The following is a 20,876-nucleotide window of genomic DNA, read 5'->3' on the forward strand; positions in this document are numbered from 1 at the left end:
TGTCAGTTTTTTTCCTTCTGTCTTTATGTGCGTTCTGGGAATTGAACTCAGGTTGTCAGCCTTGTGTGCCAAGAACTTTGTCCATGGAGCCATCTCCTTGGCCCACTATGCTTTTAATACATAGGACATGTGAGAAAATTCTGAGGAGTCACTAGTCACTAGAGGAGTTAAGAGGAATTGGACAGTTGAAGCCACTTGCTCTTAACCACTCGCTTTTTCTCTCCATAAGAACAAAGAACAGGAGGAATGAGAACACACACACATACATACACACAAATCAGGAAACATGAAGGCAGGAGGATCAGGAATTCAAGGTTACCTTCAGCTCCTTAGGGAGTTTGAGGTCAGCTTGGGTCACATGAGAACTTGTTTCTCAAAACAAACGAATAAGTAGATAAACAAAAAATCATGGGCTGGAGAGACGGCTGAGCAGTTAAGAGCACTTGCTGCTCTTGCAGAGACCCTGGGTTCAGTTCCTATCATCATCAGGTGGCTCACAACTCTAGTTCCAGCGAGTCTGACACTCTTTTCTGGCCTCCACGGGTACCAAGTATGCACATGGTGGTACACATACATGCAAGCACACGCATATACACACACACTCATGTACACATGATTTATAAAGATGATTAAAAAAAAATCATGAAGCCAAGAAACTAGCTGGGTTAGAGACTTTATTGTGGCTTGCTTGTAGTAGAACATTAACACCCCCCCGCCCTGGCATGTATTTATTTTGGTGTTACTGTTGCTCTGCAGGAGACCACAGTATGATGCTCTAAGTGTGACTGTAGTCTCTTTTTGTCAGTCTGGTCAATGGTTGCCTATTTTACAGTTCAACAAGTTAGATGAAAGTCAGGGAAATCTGGTCATAATATCCGAAATTAAGGGTTGCAAGATTTGCAAACCAGTTGTGTAAAGTGCTTATGCTCAGTGCAAAAAGGGGAGACAAGGGCAGGCAAACAACAGGCACCAGGCAATGATGTTTCCTGGAAGCTGAACTCTAGGAAGGGAAAGCCACATCTTAGGCTTCACCCTTAAGAGATCTAGTATTTTCCTTCAGGCTTTTGCCTTTCTAATAGGACCAAACCTTGGATGTCCATTAACAGTTGTTTACTCTGAAAAGCTTGGGTCAGAGGGAAATCCACAGGGTTTCTAAGCACCAGAGATACTGACTTCAGCTTCTAGTTCCTTTTGTCTTAGCAGCAAAAGTGAGAGCAACAGGCCGAGCTCTGGCTGGTGGGAGACTTAGTGCTACCAGGCTCTTCTTTAGGCCTCTCATTGTAAATTAGTCACTGAACGAGCTTACCTTAAACACTTCCAGATGGGAAGACTATGCACATTAAAGAAATCCTTCATCTAGTTTCTCACCAACCAGATGGTACTTATTTGTTATCCACTTGCTCTGACTCATCTGAAGACACAACTCTGAAGTGAACCTCTGATTCCCTCTGTTGAGACAAGTGTAGTGCTGCCTCAGTGAGCTAGGTGTTTGCATATCTAGCCATGGTCCTGAGGAGACTGAGGGGAAGCCTACAGGAATGGGGAAATGGTTTCTTAACAAATCAAGAGGCACAAACAGGATGGGAACTTGAATAGGTAAGAGGCCAACCATTCAGTCCTAGGATCCTGGCTACCATTTCCCTCCCCAGACTCTGAAAGAAGGACCTATACTTCCTCGTCCATCAACTTTGCAGCAGGGATAGTCACAAGAGCCAGCTCTGTGCTCGGAGAGGCCTACCTTTCCTTCCCCCCTGGATGTGATGGTGCCTTGCCCCATCCTCCGAGACCTGACCATTTGTACTAAAGCCAGAGTTCTCAGATGCCTGCACCTGAAAACCTTGTGTTCCTCTACCTCGAAGACTCTCAGTTCCTTGTGCTTATGAGAGGAGTCATCCGGAGAGCTGCCATATTCCACAGGCAGCACTGCCCCGCAGCTATCTCTGAATTTTGGGAAAGGAAAAGAAGCAATCTTTCTGGCATTGCCTGTCATTCTCTGTTAAAGCCCTCCAGTTAAGATGAGCTATTAAAGCATGACTTCACAGAGGGGACTGTGTACAAATCAGGATGACCCGGGTTAAGAACCAAAATGCAGGGAAGGTTTTCAGAGCAGAAGTCTAAAGTAAAGTGCCTCTTTTCAATGGGGAGACTCTCATTTGTTCATAAAGTACTTGGGCGTAAACATGAGTGCACAGGAGCATGCACACTTATGTGCACATATGCACACAGTCACTCTGAGGTAGAAAGAAGTGGCTATCTCCAGACAAACAGACTCTACAATATTATAGAAACATGGCACTTGTGTGAAAGGTCCTGCTCTTGCCCATCCCAGCAAGTAGGGTCCAATCCTGCTTACTTCACCTTGGGCAGAGCCAGAGAAGGAGGTGGAGGGTGTTCCACCTGTTGCCATAGTTCCAGGTTATGTGTTCAGTGCCCTGCAGCCTAGGGTCACTTCCTGGAACTTGAGCCATGGGCACCTCGGGGGTGGCTTGTCAGAAGCCACTGAGCACAGATGTCTTGCACTACAGCATCCCCACTGCTCTTAGCGGCCTGTTGCACCTGCTGGACGAGGGCGGCAGCCCGTGAATATTCTTGCTTCACGGCGATCAGGTAGGCAGAGCGCAGTTTGCAACATGTCAGGTAGGCTCGGACCTGGTGATTGGATATGAGGTAGTTGAAAAGAAATGATCATTGAAGGCTCATCAACAGACATGCAGGGCTGCATCAGAAAGCATAAGCAGAGAGCTGGTACTTCTCACCCACCAAAGCAAACCTAGCTTCTTACCTTTTACTGTTTCATAGCAACTTGAAATATTCTAGACCACTCTAATGCAGAAAGCTATGATATATAAACTAAAACATTTAAAAACTAAGGCAGACAGACAAAGTCTGGCCTCTGTCCACTCCTCTGAGCTGCTTCAGCATCCTCCTAGCATCGTAATTAGTATTGTTAGCATCCACAGTTGTGATTGTACAGTTATCTGGTGTTTGACTGATTGAGGTCCACAGGGACAGGAACGGTCTGCCATTTCCACCCCCTTAACATGTAATTGTGTTCACTATACACTATGTGAGCGTATGAATCGGTGAACAATCATCCCTTTTTTCTACAAAGGATTTATAGATTCCCTTTCTTGATTTTAGTTTTTTGTGTGTCTTTTTGTTGGTTGTTTTTTGACAGGGTCTCCCTAGTCATAGCCCACCTGGAAGCCACAATGTGAACCAGGGTAGCCTTGATCTTGCAGAGACCCACCTGCCTCTGCCTCCTGAGGGCTGGGATTAAAAGTACATGCCACCACGCCTGGCATTGATTTTAGTTTTTTTTTAACATGCTGAATTAAAAAAAAATTGGGGTGGAGAGTGGTCTGGGGATTGAACCTGGGCCTTATGCATGCTAGGAAAAGCACTCTACCATTGAACTATAGCCCCACCACTGATTTTAAAATCCATTAACGGAATTTGGGGAGGAAAACCTACACACAATTAGAAAGGGTCTAGTTAAGGTCTAACCCCAGTTAGACTTGACTTGACTACTCTTGTTTAGATCTGAGGCAGCTCAGTTTTGGGACACATGTATCTCCTACACTCTCCATCTCATTGAGTCAAGAACCTCTTTTCTCCTTGGCTCAGGTCTCACTAGCGTCTTCTGGGCTGTACTCTGGGCTGAGGAAGCTAGGCATCCACATGCTGCCGGAGAGTTCCCACTGTGGCTGCCTTTCTGCTGCAACAGTCCTTCCAGGTAGCAGAGGAGACTCTTTTTTGGGGGCCTGGCTTGGTCACTAAAGTCTTTCTTTCTCAGCTTGAATACACATAGTTTCCTATTACTAGACGTCTGTGTGTCGTGAGCTCACTAAACCCTCATCCAGGCCTCTAACTCCAGTTAAGTCTACATACATGAAGTACCACAAGTTGACAGGCAAAATTCCTACTGATAGAAGAATGCTATTTTTCTAGTGTCTAGAATAAAAAATGGGTCAAGCTGTTTTTTGGCAAGACCTTGTGGCCTGAGATTACATAAGTGCAACAGAATTGCTGTTGAGAGAGAACAATAGCCATCACAACAGAAAAACCCCAAACTGAAAACGTAATAACAGCTATCCAGGTTGGAGTATATGACTTTCTCTGGGACAAAGCCACTGTCTTGTTAAGTGGGGGACTCAGTGAAAGCTTAGGCAAGAACTCCTAGTTTGGGACTTAAGGGGCCCGAGTGTCTGTCCTCACTCTTGGGTTCTCATTCAGATTCTAGGAAAGAAAGTATTTCTCATTTCAGAATGTTGGATTTCATCCTTTCCAAGGACCTTATTAGATGTTGCACAAATAACCAGGGGATGGTTAGAGCATGCTCTTCTTAGGACCTAGACTGAAAAATGTCCTGTATATTCTGTCCAGGGATGAACAATGATGGGGGAGGGGCAGCAGCTCTGTGACTGTGTAAGAAGTCATTGCCTGACACTACTTTTTGTCATAATAGACTTAGCAGGCCAGAACATTCCTCTCCTGATGGCCAGCCTGGTTTGGCTTGGCTTTTCTAGGGCTCTCCTGTTCTAGAGGCCTCTCTGCCAATGGCAGGGTTGATCCCCTGACTAGCCACGACCAGGGGCACTCCTCATAGAGGTAATGCAAAGCAGAAGGTTCAGCCATTTCCCAGACAGGGAAGCTTTCACTGGGCCCAGAGGATAGGTCCATTCTGACAAATGAGAAATGTAGACATTGTCTGCTAAAGGGTGGGTGTTTTAGTTTGAATGTGAGATATCCCCCAGAGGCTCATGTGTTTGAACAGCACCAGCTGGTGGTGCTGTTTTGGAAGGTTGTGGAACCTTTAGGAGGTAGAGCTTTGTTGAAGGGAGTGGGTCACTGGGGGTGGGCCTTGAAGTTTTAGGGCTTCCTGACTCGCAATGCAATGTGACCAGCCAGTTTCCTGCTTCTGCCACCATGCCTTCTGAGCCCTGGGGGACTGTACCCCTCAAACTGTAAGCCAGATTAACTCTTCCCTTCCTTAAATGCTTCTTGCTGGGAACTTTGTCACAGCAATGAGAAATAACTAATGTAGTGGGGCATTTTCTTGCTGTACTCTTTTCCTTCTAGAATAAGGAAATACTTGTCCACCCTGGGAACCCATACAACCACCAGTTAAACTGAAGATGGAAAGGAAAGATTTCCTGTGGCTCTCTGGGGGAGACTTCAGTATAACATGGAGATTTAGAAGCAGCCTCACGGATAAAAAATTGGGATGGCAGTGGGAGGTAGTCAATATTCATGTTCCCCATCTACTATTCCCTCTCTTTTAAACCACTGTCTAAGTCCTGGGTAACAAAGAAACTGCATGGAATATGGTGGGGAGCAAGGGAAGCCCCGGTGCTGCTCAGCATCACCAGTGCTAGGAGATATCTCTGCTTACCTTGTTGTCATCGTTGTGAATTGCCTGGATCAAGCCCTCCAGTTCCTGTGCATAACAGAGACACAAAGCTGTGAGAAGGACAAGAACCCCGTGCCTGGGACACCTGGTCTCAGACTAGCCGCTATGACTCCAAGGTAGGAATGCCTGCTTGACTCATCGAACTCAATTCCTATTGTAAGAACAATAAAGGAAAACTAATGATAGCACCAGGCCTGGGAACTAGGGGAGAAGAAACATCTCTCAAGAGGGTGGTGCTCAACCTTTCACAAATGTTTACCCCACAAGAGAGTTAGAAGGGGCAATTTTGTAGGCAGTATGATTCAGAGACCATCTACTGGCCCTCGCTGATCCCTAGAATCAGAGTGAGCAGCTACACTTGGTTAGTGCACAGATATTTCCAGTTCCACACAGTATTAGACAAGAGGATGCGGAGGGACACCTTCAGGGTATGAAAGTCATGACTATGACCTCTGTACAGGCAAAGGATTGTTCAGAGTGAGGCCATTGTTGCAGAGGGAGAAAGAGAAAGGGATCTTGTATCATTTCAAACACATTTGGGGAACAGAAAAATGAGGAGGAAGAAGATGGGATATTATTGAAATAGACGAGGACCCTGGAGGCATGGGAGTGAGTGCACCTGTGGTGGAATTCTCTTGAAGGCTTCCAGGCAGTCGAGGAGGATGGTGTCACCGTCGCTTTTGGCTGCCATGCCTGACTCACTGACGCATTTAAGCAGCTGTCGGATCTCACTGTATTTCTCCTTCTCCACCAGCTGCCGGGCAGCTCTGCAGTACGTTGCAGCAGCATCCAGCTGGAAGTCCTGGGACAGAACATGAGATGAGGGACTTAGAACAGCTGGGGATGTCCACAGTGGGAGGGGATTGCAATCACAACAGGGACCAAATACCACAAAAGCAAGAAGAGATCCTCTCTGGAGTCAGGTAAACATTCAAGAAGCATCTATAAAAATTGTACCCTCAAGCTCAGTGTGGTGGTGCATGCCTTTAATCCCAACACTCAGGAGGCAGAGGCAGGCGGATCTCTGTGAGTTCAAGGTCAGCCTGGTCTACAAAGCAAGTTCCAGGCCAGCTGGGATTACAGGGAGACCTGTCTCAAAAGACTGAAAAAAAAAAAGTACCCTCAATATATGAAATGGTGCATCTTACTTGCTTCTCTGAGACTTTCTTCTCTTTGTTTTTCTTTTTGTGAAAAAGGGTCAAGGCCGGCCTTGAATTCTTGATCTTCCTGCCTCCACTTCCCAAATGCTGAGATTACAGGGGTGTGTCATTGAGACTTTGGAAAATATTCTACTTTTTTCTAAGAACAATCCTCTCTTTTCTGACTCACCTTTCTTTGGCAAATGGTGCACTGAACTGGTGTTTGTCACTGTGGATACTTGGTTCTCTGTTAAGAGCTGCCTTTGTGTTCTGAAGCAGATTGCTAAAAAGCTCACTTGTTGAAAACTACCAGATAAACATCTTAAACCTGATCTAGGCTAGTCCTTCTACCACAGGGCTCGGGAGCTGTCTTGGCTACTCCCTCTAGCCAGGCCTTTCCGTGAAGGCCAGTGAGTGATTGTTCTATAGGAAACCAGCTGTGGGGAACTGTCTTACCTGGGCTCCAGAGACTTACTCGATAGCTTTTAGGAGGTTACTTGGCTTTTTGATAAGTGGCAGAGAGTCTAGCATTTGACCCAGTTCCATAACAATCAACTCTGATTTCACCCCTAATGTACGTAATCTGCTTTTCTTGGGATAAAAATTTTCTAAAAATAACCTCTTGGGGCTGGAGAGATGGCTCAGAGGTTAAGAGCACTGACTGCTCTTTCAGAGGACCCGGGTTCGATTCCCAGGACCCACATGGTGGCTATGAACCGTCCTTAACTCCAGTTCCAGGAGATTCTGAAGCCCTCTTCTCACCTCTGCAGCATTGCATGACACGGGTGCACTCACATACATACGGGCAATACACTCATACACATTAAAAAAAAAAAAAATCTCTCATGGAAATGTCTAGTGCTAAGTCTCTTGGCATAATCTTGAATAATTCACCGTACCTGCAGAACACGGAATGCAATTCCAAAACCATCTTCCACATTTTTCCCTCCTAGCATAACCTGGATGGAGAGGAAGACATACTTAAAGAAATTTTAATTATTAATAGCTCCTCAATAAAAAAACGAGGGCCCCCATTTACTCATTATTATTATTATTTTGTTTGTTTTAAGATGGGGTCTTGCTATATAGCCCTAGCTGGCTTGGAACTTATTTTGTAGATCAGGCTGGCCTTGAACTTGCAATGATGATCCTTCTTCCTCTGCCTCTGGGTGCTGGGATTACAGTTATGAGCCACCACACCCAGCCCATTTATATATGTTAGGAATTAAATAGATGCAAGCAGTCATCTGAGGTCAGACACTGCACGTACCTTACAGGCAACTTCCATTTTCATGTGGTTATTTCCAAACAGTGTTGGCAGAGGCAAAGTAGCGATTTGAGAGGTTCCAGCACTTTCACACCGATGTAAGAACCTGGTCACTTCCATTTGCAGCTGAAGTGTATTCATGTGCCTATAGGGACAGGACAGGCATGGTCCAGTCTCAGGGGTGAGATATCTGGGGTTGGGTGATTGCTTCATAAGAAGATGGCAATGGAAAAGGCAAAAGAAATGACATGAAAGGAAGAGACCTGAAATATCTACTAAGCAGCTGTGATTAGAGAGAAATGAGGGACCTAGAGCCGCCCACAGACACATAATGCTTGAGATGCACTGTGGGCCTGGACAAAGTCAATACTTACTGAATACCTATGTGGCAGGTCTGAGAGTAAGAAGGGAAGCATGAGCCCTGTCCTTACATCTCAGAGGCTAGAGGAAAAATGAATAGTAACCATAGTAATCGAATACAGAAGGCATAGTGCCTGCATCTATGAAAGGCAACGAGTAGGAGTGGTGGAATATTAACTTGTTTATTCCATTTTTCTGAGACGAGGTCTAGCTGCATTGCCTACGCTGCCTGGAACTCACAATGCTCCTGCTTCAGCCTTCTGAGTGGCAGGAGTCACTACCATGTCTGGCTAAGCATTTCCTTCAGAGGTTGTGTTCTGAGCAGAGGGGTTAGGAAGCGTAGCAGAAAGGAAGACTGCACTTGTGTTGAGGGTCCTGGAGGCCAGCAGCAGATGTATAGCAAGGAGAGGAGCAGAGACATAAATCACATGGGACCTTTTTTGCCCATTGTAAGGAATGTGGGTTTAGTCTGGGTATGTATAGCATGTGATCCTAATCCCCTTCCCTAGAAGTACCTCTGCAGCATTCCGGGCTGACGCCTTTATCATTACTAGTAACACAGCCCAGCCTTTCTGCCCTGCACTGATCATCCTCGACCCCAGTGCTACCTGGACACATCAGCTGCACTCATCTTCTTTCGGAAGAAGGTGGCTTTCTTCCTTCCAGAGCTGCGGGATGTTTCTTGGAGGTAGATCTTCAGGTGGTCCTTAGCCTTAAGAAGCCATGAGAGCTTCTCTCCCAGCTCTGTGTATGACTTTGCTTTGTGACTAAAGAACCGAATGCAGGTCATGGCGGCCCGGACTTGGTCCTAGAATTGAAAAATGCACTTTCAGGTTAAAAGAGCTCAGAGAAGTTGGAGGGTGGGTATATGAGAATTCTGATCTGATCCTCCTTTAAGAGGAGAACTGCATGTTATGGCCCTGGCTGATGTCTCCACCCCTGGCTCCTGCTCCTCTCTTCTTCCTTGCTAAGAATCAGTACCTACTCCCATCATAAGATGAACTGGTATTGTGTGTCAGTAACTACAAGGCCCCAGAGATCCTAAAGTAAACTGACTGGTTGGACTTTTGGGTTGGATATTATTTTATCACTGAAGTGATCTACAAAAAGGAATCCTGATTCTCCATTCACAATGGGTTTACTCTTTTTTTTTGGGGGGGGGAGGCAGGAGGCTTTTAAGACAGGCTTTCCCTATAGCCCCAGCTGGCCTCAATCTCACAGAGATCTGTCTGCCTCTTCCTCCTGAGTGTTGGGACTAAAGGTGTATACCACCACACCCAACACACAAATGGTTTTACTCTTAACTTGGTATTAGATCATTTCTTTGAGATACTAGTAATGACAAGTTTCAGACATTCAGGGGAAACTTGGTCCTCCTCCTCTCATGTGTTTTTCTCTAAAGCTTTTCCATCATTCCATACAAATTCTGTACTTTAAAAAAAACTTTTACATTTCTTGAATGCTAAAGAAGCTGTTATGAACAAGATTAAAGTTTATCTGTAAATGTAAAGTGAAAATCCAAGTATTTAACAATGCTAGAGAGCAAGATGGATTTGCTCTAGAGTCAGATTCCAAGTCAACCTCCCATGCATGGCAGGGCATCGAGAAGGGAGCATGGGACTCTCGTTACCTTCATAAACTGCTGCAGCTCATACAGAATGTGGTAGTAGTTCTTCTTCTGTAGATGTTGGCAGGCGGCGATCAGGTATGTTCCCCAGCTCTCCAAGGTTGGATCAATGGATTCCAGCAAATTTTCCAAAGTGTGTAGCTTTCCACTTTTATAGCTCGGCTGGAAAATGCCTTCTATGAAGACGTCTGGAGGACTTTCCTGGAGTAGGGCAAGGCAAGAAGTCAGAAGTCTGGGGGTCTGGTTCTGGCACAGTCTGGCATCTGCGTGAAATTTCTTCACACTCATGTGCCTTCAGCATCCTCCTAGGGCAGCATCTCTCAACGTCTGTGTCACCATACCTCTGAGAATCCCACTCTGGTGGCTGTTCCATTTCTCTCCTTCCTTTCATGGAAAGCCCTGGACATAATTCTCTACACTCACAGCCTTTTTTCTCTCTTAGAATTTTTCTCTTTAATTCACTCTAACATCTCTTTTGCACCCAAGTGCTACTGAAATTGCACTCTAGCTAACAAGGAAGCTGTAAGCTGTTAATTGTAGCAGTTAATGCTTTCTATCCTTTTCCATTTGATATATCAGCACCTTTTTTTTCTTCTTTTCTTTGAGGTGCTGGGGATAAAATTCAGGGCCTCTCAAATGCTAGGTAACTTACTTTTTCATATCTAGCCATATTGGTAGCTTTTGATACAGATGGCTTCCTCTTCCATGAAAAAATTCTAACATATATTAATTTTTATTTGTTTTTTTGAGACAGGGTTTCCCTGTAGCCCCAGCTGGCCTAGAATTAGCTATGTAGACCTCAAACTCAAAGAGATCTAATTGCCACTGCTGGGATTAAAGGTGTGTACCACTTTTCCCAGCTTAAATATTATTATTATTTTTTTTTGGTCTTTTTGAGACAGGGTCTCCCTGTAGCTCCAGCTGTCCTGGAACTATGTAGACCAGGCTAGCCTTGAACTCACAGAGCTCCGCCTGCCTCTGCCTCCTGAGTGCTGGGATTAAAGGCGTGTGCCACTACACTTGGCCTTGTTTAGGTTTTTTAAGATAGGTCTCACTATGTAGCCCTGCCTGGCCTGGAACTCAGTATGTAGACCAGGCTGGCCTTGAACTCACAGAGATCCACCTGCTTTTGCCTCTGGAGTGCTGTGGTTAAAGGCACATGCCACCATGATTGGCAATTTTTTTTCTGATTACCATTACCCACTCTATGCATTTTACATTTTATTTACCTGATTTATTGTTTCTTTGCCTACTACAACATACGTTTTATGAGACAGATATTTTTGCCTCTTTTTTAAAAAATTGCTGCATCCCTAGTGCCTGGAATAGTCCTTAGCTATTTAATAAATATTTGTTGGATTAACCAACTACTGATAAACATTATTGAGGCCCTGAGTCATAAAGCCTCATTCCACAGCCATAGAAAAGAAATAAATAATTTTTATATTTAGAGTTTAGGTTAAGATTCCCTAATAGAGTAAAGGCTGGCGACAAATGAGTGGCCATGTGGCATACTGGGCATGAGCTGCTTCGAAGTGGACAGGACCTGGGCTTTAGGACACCTACAGTGGCCAAAGGTTAGGTAGTCCTTTTCGAATTCTGGCTGTTCCTAATTGAGAAACCAGACCTAATCTAAATGTTATAGGCCAGACTTCAAGGAGCCAAGGCACCAACTCTGCAGAAAAGACGGAATTCCTCAGAGCACTTTAAGGATGCTCACTTTAGTCATTCATTCATTTATTCATTCATTTGTAGCTGGTACCAGGCCAGATATCTGAACACCCAGGAAAGTAAAGTCTAGGCCCTCAATCCAGATGGGAAGACTTACCTATAAACAAATAGTAGCAAAAAAGAAGGATAAATGTAGCAACAGGTAGAAAGGTGAGACAGAGGGAAGGTGATTAACTGCTATGTGTTCTTAATGCTTAATGTAGAGGGCCTGAATGGATAAACGGAAGTTCATATATCACAATATTTCAATGAGTCTGGAATCTGGGTACCAATAGCACTGTGGTTAAACAAATGAGAGTGATGGGAGCCCAATCTTGAGGTATTCTGCAGCATTTGAAGGAGTTGTCCTTCATCCCAATGAGCCACTGAAGGCCTTTTAGGGAGGGGAGTAACATGAGGAGGTTTATGATTTAGAAAGCTCACGTTGAGGGTAGTGTGAGGAAAGGGGCAAAATGAACAGGGAAAAGAACAGGTAGAAACCTTCCACGTCGGAGGCACTCAGGTGCCATTTCAGTGTTTTTTCTTTTCACCTTACTTGTTTGAAGATAAAGGCAAAATATTTCAGTTCAAGGGTAAGTGAGTACAGGAGATAAAAAGAAGCCTCCCTGGCTTTGTCCAGCAAGAGCAATGCTGTTGTCAGCTTCTACCTAGATAATGAAGTAAGCAGCTTAACTGTGGACTGCATTTGTCCAAAGCAACAGGACTGGCTGATTTCCACTCTCTGTCTATACTTGGGAGAAGCATCTTTGCTTTTCAATTCATGTGGAAATGGAAGAAAAAGAAGAGGAAATTAATAATATAAGTGACAAGACTTCTATATGATTCTTGAGAACTGTTTAGCAGCTACACTGTAGGAGTCAAGGGTCTGATTACCACGATGCTGGGCTACTCATCTTTCTCGGAGCCATCCTAGAACATATGTATATTTGCAAATTTTTGTTGGCTGCTGTTTTGATTACATGTGGCCGAATGATACTAAAGTTTGCCATGAGCTCCTTTACTTTTCTATGACATTTGGTAAATATCAGCCACACTGTCAGAAAATTACCATGGAACGTTCTGATAAAAAAGGGAAGCCAGGTCTGGGAGACGGCTCCGTGGGTAAAGAACTTGCTGTGCAAGCCTGACAACCCGAGTTTGGTTCCTGAAACTTATGTAAAAAGCCAGAAAGATAGAGTAGTGTGCATCTGTAATCCCAGAACTCCTATGGCGAGATGAAAGGCAAAACAGGAGAACCAGCTAGCCTAGAGTACGCAGAGCAGAGGCAGGAATAAGGGGGACCCTGCCTCAACAAGGTGGAAGGTGAGACCCGACTCTGGAAGTTGTCCTCTGACCGCCCCAGGTGTACCATGACACCCGTGCGCTCTCTCTCTCTCTCTCTCTCTCTCTCTCAAAGGAAAAAAAAATGACAAAGGAAACAATGCACTTCAGCAGTGGGAGGCTGGCAGGGAAGGTAAGAGAGAAACAAGGATAGCATGTGCCCCTTTCATCATGTGCATGTGCCAGGGTACTCTCTGGTCCTTATGGTAACAACTCTAAGTGGACACTGTCACAAGTCTGGTGGAAACCAAGAGGTTCAACAGTGTGTCTGAGACCACATGATTTCCACTGAGGATCTCATTCCAGAGACCAGGCTGATTGTTAGGAGTTTGCTGTATGTTTTGAGAGGAAGATGAATTTGCTTTTGCTTGTCAGGAGGGTGGTCTGGGATCTCAGTTAAGATTTGTTGCTCATTCACTGGACAACTGGGTAGACAGTCTTCCATTTTGACTTGATTCTGATGGAAATAATTTCACAGTGGACACTGAGACACTCAGTTAAGTGTAAGGGGGTGGGTGAAGTGGCCATTGCCCTTCTTGGGGTGTTTCTCAGCATCTCACCTTATTGAGCAGGTGCAGCAGGGCTTCCCGAAGGCAGCTGTGTCTCATGTAGAAGCTGATGATGGCCAGGTTGGTGCTGTAGTTATGAAGGTAGAAGAGGCATTCTTGGTAGTAGGTGTTGTTCATGATCTTCCCTTCAGGAATTACCTCCAGGAAGAGGCTCTGGGTTCGAAGGGTGGCTTCCAATTCCCTCAGGGTGGCAAAGTAATCATCATCTTGCTGACAGGAAAGGAGAGAATACAAGAGAGAAAAAAGGAAGGCACTAAGTTTCAGTAGACACTAGCAAGAGAGTCCACATGCTTGTATGTGAAGCACAGCTGCCCGAGGGAACACTTAGCAATGTGAAAAATACTCCACTTTTAAGAGAAGAAAATAGGCAGAATATAAAATTCTATATAAGAAGGGAGAGCTCTAACTCCATCCAAAAGCATCACCCAAGCCAGGCGTGGTGGTGCATACCTTTAATCCCAGCACTCAGGAGGCAGAGGCAGGCGGATCTCTGTGAGTTCAAGGCTAGCCTGGTCTACATAGTGAGTTCCAGGCCAGCTGGGGCTACAGGGAGACCCTGTCTCAAAAACACCAAGAAAAGAATAAGTGCATAACCCAGAAAATTTACTTCCATTTTGTTGTTACTTTGTTTTTGAAACAATCTTCCCATGTTACCCAATTTAGCCTTTGAACTCCTGGGCTCAAGAAATTGTCCCCAACCTCCTCAGCCTCCAAACAGCTAGGACTATAGGCATGTACTATGTCTGCCTCTCATAAAAATCTTAATACTAGCCAGGCTTTGTGATGTATACAAGGTTGAGGCTGGAGGTTAGTAAGTTCAAGGATACCCTGTACTACACAGTGAGATCCTGTCTAAATAAAATAAAACCAAGGGCTGGGAGATGGCTTAGCTGGTAAAGTGTTTGCTGTGCAAGCATATGGACCTGAATTTGGATCCCCAGTACCCATGGAAAAGCTGGGCATGAAAGTGTGTATCTATAACCCCAGGGAGGGGACAGGCAGATTCCAGGGGCTAGCTGGTGAGCCAATATCCCTGAAACAGTGAGTTCCAGGTTCAGGGTGAGAGACCCTGTCTAAAAGAAAAAAAGGAAAAAAAAAAAAGTTTGGTGAGCTACTTCAGTAGGTAGGTAGAGGCGCTGGCTGCGACATCTGAGTTTGACCCCTGGGACCCACATGGTGGAGGTGGAGGGAAAGAACTGACTCCAGTGAGTTTTCACCTGGCCTCCATATGTGTATCACCCCCAATAAATAAATAACAAAAAAAGGTGGCGAGCGATAGAGGGAAGACATCTGACACTGACTTTTGTGTGGCCTTTACATGCACCTGCACAAGTGATCACACAGGAATACACACCTCTACATACACACATACACTACAATACACACATGCACAAAATTAAAGAAAAAAGAACAAGGGGGCTGGAGAGTTGGTTCAGTGGGTAAGAGCACTAGCTGCTCTTGCAGAGAATCTGGGTTCTGTTCCTATCACCTACATGGTGGTTAACAATCATCTGTAACTTCAGTTCCAGAGGATTCGATGCCCTCTTTTGCCCTCTGTGGGCTTTGCACGCATGTAGTGCGCTTACAAACATGCAGGCAAAACACTTATTATACATATAAAATAATTGATTTTTAAAAAGAACAGCATTAATACTAACTAATCTGTGTGATTTTTATTTAATTTTAATTTTTCGGTCTTTTTGAGACAGGGTCTCCCTATAGCCCCAGATGGCCTGGAACTTACTATGTAGACCAGGCAGGCCTTGAACTCACAGAGTGCTGGGACTAAAGGAGTGTGCCACCATTCCTGGTGTGCTCCACCATGCCTGGCTTGTGATTTTTATTTTTTTATTGTTTCCTTTTTCAAAAATTTTGTTCTGTATTACTTGTTTAACCATATATCATTACTTCTCTAACTATGTGTAATAGAAATAAACAAAATATCAACCAAGCAGCTTCTGAGCCACACCCATACTATCGGTTGAATTTAAGCCAGTCTTTTCCCTGGATCCTTACTGGTCCTAGCCTCCCTTGCAGAGCAGGGCACTCTGCCTGCTTTGCTCTTACCAAGGAAACAAGAGGCCTTGCTGTGGACTCCAGGTATTCAACCACATCCTGGACCAGCCTCGAGCCGTGACTCAACTGATTGAGGTCAAAAGGGGGCTTCAGGCAGCGACTGAACTTCTCCCGTGCAGCAGTGAGGTTCCCGGCTTTGAGGCAGGCCATGCCCCAGGCGTGCCATGCCCCTGTGGAATCAAGTCCAGTCTTTGTAGAGACCTGGAGGAAAAATTGCTCCTTCTGTGAGAGATATCTATATCCAGACCCAAGAGTCCTTCCAAGACCTATTCTGTTCCATTGCACCACCACCTTCCCACCATCCACATGCAATTCCCATTTGGCAAACTGGATGACAACAGAGAGATGGTAAGACCTGTTTGCAAGGCTAAGTACAACGGGGTAAAAGGAAGCTTTATCTTTGTCTCACCTCCACGCCCAGTTGGTAGTACTCAGCTTCCAGGAGCTGGTTCCTTAGCCTGGTTACTGCAGCTGGTTGCAAGATCTGATCTAGAGATGGCACGTGGCGATAGGCGGCAGCGACGAGAATATTCAGCACGTCTACCTTGCCGATGTAACTACAGAGGAAGGGGGCAGGGCAATGAGCTGCATAGAGTCTTAGAACAGTTGTTGCTTCAAGGTCTTCAAGGTGTGATCGTGAAACTTGAGAGCGATATATATCATAAACACTCTGAGTGAGAGTTCTAGAGTCAGACTCTTTGAACCCCAGCTCCATTGCTTAGCAGCTTTGAGTCCTGCCTCAACTTACTCATCTGTTAAGAGGATATAAAACAAAAAGCTTTCAAAATAAAGTGAAACATGCTAAATGAAAGAGCTTAGGGTAGTGTCTGGAACTTTTTTAGCCCTCAAAATGTTAGTTAATTTCTAGAGTAGGGATGCCCAGAGTTTCTGTCTGAGACAAAGCTTTTACATTGAATGTTTACCCACTTGCCATTTGGTCCTTTGGAACCCTTCCTGGTCTCAAGAAAGTATAGATTAAGAATCACTAACAGATACTCCTGGTTAGTATAGTGGTTACACATTACTATTTTCTGGAGGTGGTATTGGGAAGGGGCATCCAGGCTGGCTCATTTAGTCTAGTCTCCTGGGTTTGACATCCTCTCCCAAGCTAAGGATGGTCCTCTTTATAGAGCACTAGGACTGCCTTCTGTGATCTTACTCCTAACACCTGAGGATTTTGAAAACCTTTTCAAGACAGAGCCCAGAGGCTAGACCATTCTGCCTGATGTTGCCTGAAACTGCCCACACCCTTGAATCCTGGATCTTATCTCATAATTACCGTATAAGACTTGTTTGTTCACTTATTTCCCTGGGAAAGGATTCCATACCTCAGTGACTCTTAACCTGAAGGGAACAGGGTAGGGGAAAAGCAGATTTGGAGGCATAATTCTACATTTGGAAAATGAAAACATACGAACTAGGTGAACTTTGTTTTGAAATATACACACTTTATTTGTTTATCAAATAAACAGAAGGGGGTGTGGTTAAAAACAGAATGTTCTGCAGATTAAGAGTTCAGTTGGTTAGCATGGCAACATGCAGCAGAGGTGAACCCTCTTCCATGGGTAACATGGCAAGTCACTATAATGAATGGACGTGAACTACAGGGTGGGGGAGAAAGAATGTGTGATTTGAAATTAGTGCTGCAAACTGTCCAGGAAGTCCTTGACAGCTTGAGTGGGGGAGAATCCTGTTGAAGGCTTCCTTTATCTCAGCCTAAAGCAAAGATTCCATTTTATTTACTTACTTTTATGAGTGTTTAGCTTGCATGTATGTATGTGCACTGTTAGCTGTGCCTGGTGCCTGAGGAGGCCAGAAGAGCGTGTCAGAGCCCTGGGAATTGGAATTACGGATAGTCCACCATGTCGGTGCTGGGACCTGAACCCGGTTCTCTGTCAGAGCAGCCAGTGCTCTTAACTGCTGAGCCATCACTCAAGCCCGTCTAGATTTTAAAGGACATCTAGGACTTCATGCTATATGTGTTTCCTTCTAATCAGAATATCCTTTTCTTTTCATTCTGTTGTTTTCTTTCTGTTATGTCATGGATAAAATCTGGGTCTTGTACATGTTAGTTTGGCAAGTGCTCTACTAGGGAGTTACAACTTTGGTCTGTTTAAAAATTTTATTTTTATAAGTAGATTTTATCTTATATTACTAATATGAGATACATTTGGACTTTTTTTCCTTGAATCTTTTTGTCTTTTTTTTTGTTTGTTTGTTTCCTACCTTTCTTACTGATATCAGGAGTTTTCCCCCCTGTCCTTCCACCCGCTTCTGGTAATCTGCTAGATTTGTGGTTCTTTTCCTGGCATTTATTTATTTATTTATTTATTCATTCATTCATTCATTCATTCATTCATTCATTCATTCATTTATTTTTATGGTGATAGGGATTAGGTCCTGGGCCTCATGTGTGTTGGGCCTCATGTGTGTTAAGTACATACTCCATTACTGAACTATACTCATAGCTCTTAGTGTTTGTTAATTATTTATCTTTTTTAGATTTATTTACTTTTATTTTATGTGTGTGAGTGTTTTGCCATCATGTACATATGTGCACCTCATGCATATAGTGCCTATGGGGGCCAGAAGAGGGTGTCAGATCCCCTGGAACTGGAGTTACAGTACAGATGGTTGTGAGCCAGCATGTCTGTGCTGATCCTCTGCTCTTAACCTCTCAGCCATCTCTCTATTTATTTATTTAAGATGGGGTTGTTCTAAGTTATCTAGGCTGGATTCAAATTCCTGGGCTCAAGAACTCCTGCCTCATCCAGGACTAGAGGTGCACACCATTCCACCTGGTCTTTAATTGTTCTTAAAAGTTTCTCTTTTGGGGGTTCTTTTTGAGACAGGGTCTTCCAGTAGCCCCTGCTGGCCTGGCACTTGCTATGTAGACCAGGCTGTCCTTGAACTCAGAGCTCCACCTGCCTTTGCCTTCTGAGTGCTGAGATTAAAGGCCTGTGCCACCACGCCTGGCTGTTTTCAAAAGTTTCTTTAACATATCTCTACTTCTTCATTTATTTACTTGAAAAATGATGTAGACTCTATTGTCTCTGAATATGAGCATAAAATCAGCTCCTTCACCCTTCCTTCCATTTTTGTCTCAATTCTAGTGATTTTTTTCAACACTTTGATTGCTTTTTTTTAAAAACATTTTTGGAGTACATGGTATGTTCCAGGCTCATTTCTCAGCCCCTGACACAGATGACCTCATTTTAGCCTAACAGTCATACGAGTATTAGATCATCCTCATTTTACAGAGGAGGAAATTGAGGTCCAAAGAAGTTGGCAGACTTGTCTGAGGTTACAGAGCTAAAAGCTGGCAGAGTTGGGCAAGAGCTCTGAGTAAGAGTCTGCAGGAGGCATTTATACCTCAAAGCACTTTATGTTCCTGGCTCCCAAATCTGGTTAGGACTAGTACTGGGAGCATGCAACATGAGTCACACACCTGGGTGGATAAGCAGAGAATTAGGAGTTTTCATTGTCAAGTTAATTAATGGCATCAAAGCAGGTTGTGCAGGAATCTGAGGAAGAACAGAGGCCTTAATCACTAGTCATACCTTTTCCATTTCCACTCCATGACTCAGTCCTATCATGATACAGGGCCCACTACTCCCCAATGTTTTTTTTAAAAATTAATTTACATACATTTATTATTTATTTATCTATTATTTATTTATTCATTCATTTATTTATTGATTGTGTAGGTGCATGTACCATGCATAGAAGTCGAGGGCGGAGGTCAGAGGACAACTTGTAGGAGTTGGTTCTCTCCTTCTACTATGTGGGTCCCAGAGATCAAGCTCAGGCTTGGTCGCAGGTGCCTTTACCTGCTGAGCAAGCTCACTGGCCCCAAATTATCCAGAAGTCCTAGAGGTCATAGTCAAGTTTGGGATGGAAGTCTGTGCAAGGCTAGTCACTGATCTTTCAAAGAGGATACATTTTTTTAAAAAAACTAGACACTAAAAAAAAAAGGCACTAAAGGGTACTTCCTTTAGTGACAAATTTAAGTCTTTACTTTCTTTGTGACAGGATATAACTAGAGAAATCTTACTTTTAAGGATGTTAGGAAAGAGAGTAAGGCTGACAAAGGGTAAGGAAGACCACTTGTGCTCAGAGAATCATATTTTGCCAATATCAAAATGAGATACACATCAGCATGTCTTGTTAGAGAGGATGGGAAGATGTAAAGCCATAGTGGGGTCCGAAAAGGAAGTTAGATAAAACTTGTCACCATGTATAACAATGGAGGCTCATTTTTATGTACCTGTCACAAAGAGCCAAGTCCTGACTTTGGCCAGCCTTGACGAACATCATCTTAGCGCTGAAGAGCAGCTGCTTCATGATGTCTGTGAGCAGTCCTGCATCCACCTCTGGGTTGGTGAGGCCCTTGGACAGCCTGCAGCAGTGCTCGATCAGCTGGTGACCACAAGCAATGCTGTCCTGGTGCAGGTTCAGGATGGCAATGCACAGAGAGGCACTGGGGGCCTGGTCAGGGCGGAGAAGGGGGGAAACACGCAGTGAGTTTGGGGACCAAAGCATTCTTCAAATGCAACTGTATGGCAGAAATCATTTTTTCTGACTTCAAAAGGTTGGAAACTGCTAGAAGAGGAAGCCAAACATTCCAACACAAAGCAGAAGTGGAACTAGCCACATTTCAGATGCCCCGAGTGACACTGCTAAAGCTCGGCATGCTAGGCTTTGTCACCCTATGGGAAAGAAGGCAGTTGTGTCCATGTGTTATCTACTACTTGACACTGTCCAAAGGTTCCCTCCTTTCTGGTCTAGTGTCCTATGACTGGAGTCTTTCTTATCAGTGGCTTGGATTACAACAATCACTCACTTATCTGAAGTCTCTGCTTCAAGTCCCGATCAAGTCCTGATGCTAAATCAACATTCCTAAAGCACACCGGGAAAATTTCTTAGGTGCCTGACACTTACCACGTACATATTTCTTACTGTAGAATTCAGTTCTAGACATAAACAGTCCTTCTCAATTTTGCCTTTCATTACCCCTCACTTCATTAACATTGTCTTTCAATGCCTCAGTCATGTTCTGTGATTTAAAAAAATATTTTATTATTTTTATTTTATGTGTATGAGTATATTGACTGCATATCTTTAAGTGCACCTGTGTTGTGCACTGTCCATGCGCAACAGAAGAGGGTAGAAGAGGGCGTTGGATCCCTTGGAACTGGAGTTATGGACAGCTGTTAGCTGCCATGTGGGTGCTGGGAACTGAACCAAGGTCCTCTGCAAGAGCAGTCAGTGCTCTTAAGCACTGAGCCATCTCTCCAGGTCCTGTTCTGTGATTTTTGATACTATGCATTTGCTCAGACATTTCAGTTTCTTGTGTGTGTGTGTGTGTGTGTGT

At 44.3% G+C, this 20,876-nt stretch overlaps 1 protein-coding gene across 5 annotated transcripts in view; it reads right to left on the minus strand.

The window, feature by feature from the left end:
- Window positions 1-657: 657 nt before the first annotated feature.
- The window catches only part of Zfyve26 (zinc finger FYVE-type containing 26), a 76,607-nt gene continuing 56,388 nt past the window's right edge, over window positions 658-20,876 (minus strand). For 3 of the 5 annotated variants that reach the window (XM_017802942.2, XM_008852166.3, XM_017802944.2), the window contains 11 exons: window positions 19,770-19,990; window positions 15,912-16,059; window positions 15,494-15,703; window positions 13,418-13,636; window positions 9,810-10,007; window positions 8,788-8,987; window positions 7,823-7,964; window positions 7,452-7,511; window positions 6,033-6,215; window positions 5,396-5,440; window positions 2,446-2,649 (listed from right to left, as the gene is read on the minus strand). In XM_017802942.2, the coding sequence (XP_017658431.1) occupies window positions 2,446-2,649; window positions 5,396-5,440; window positions 6,033-6,215; window positions 7,452-7,511; window positions 7,823-7,964; window positions 8,788-8,987; window positions 9,810-10,007; window positions 13,418-13,636; window positions 15,494-15,703; window positions 15,912-16,059; window positions 19,770-19,990 (1,830 nt within the window). Of the gene's footprint in view, window positions 2,650-5,395; window positions 5,441-6,032; window positions 6,216-7,451; window positions 7,512-7,822; window positions 7,965-8,787; window positions 8,988-9,809; window positions 10,008-13,417; window positions 13,637-15,493; window positions 15,704-15,911; window positions 16,060-19,769; window positions 19,991-20,876 lie in introns of all 5 variants that reach the window. The other 2 variants (XM_029555549.1, XM_017802943.2) reach the window with 2 other exon arrangements.

This window comes from Nannospalax galili, unplaced genomic scaffold, assembly GCF_000622305.1.
Source record: "Nannospalax galili isolate Female #2095 unplaced genomic scaffold, S.galili_v1.0 scaffold285, whole genome shotgun sequence".
NCBI lineage: Eukaryota > Metazoa > Chordata > Mammalia > Rodentia > Spalacidae > Nannospalax > Nannospalax galili.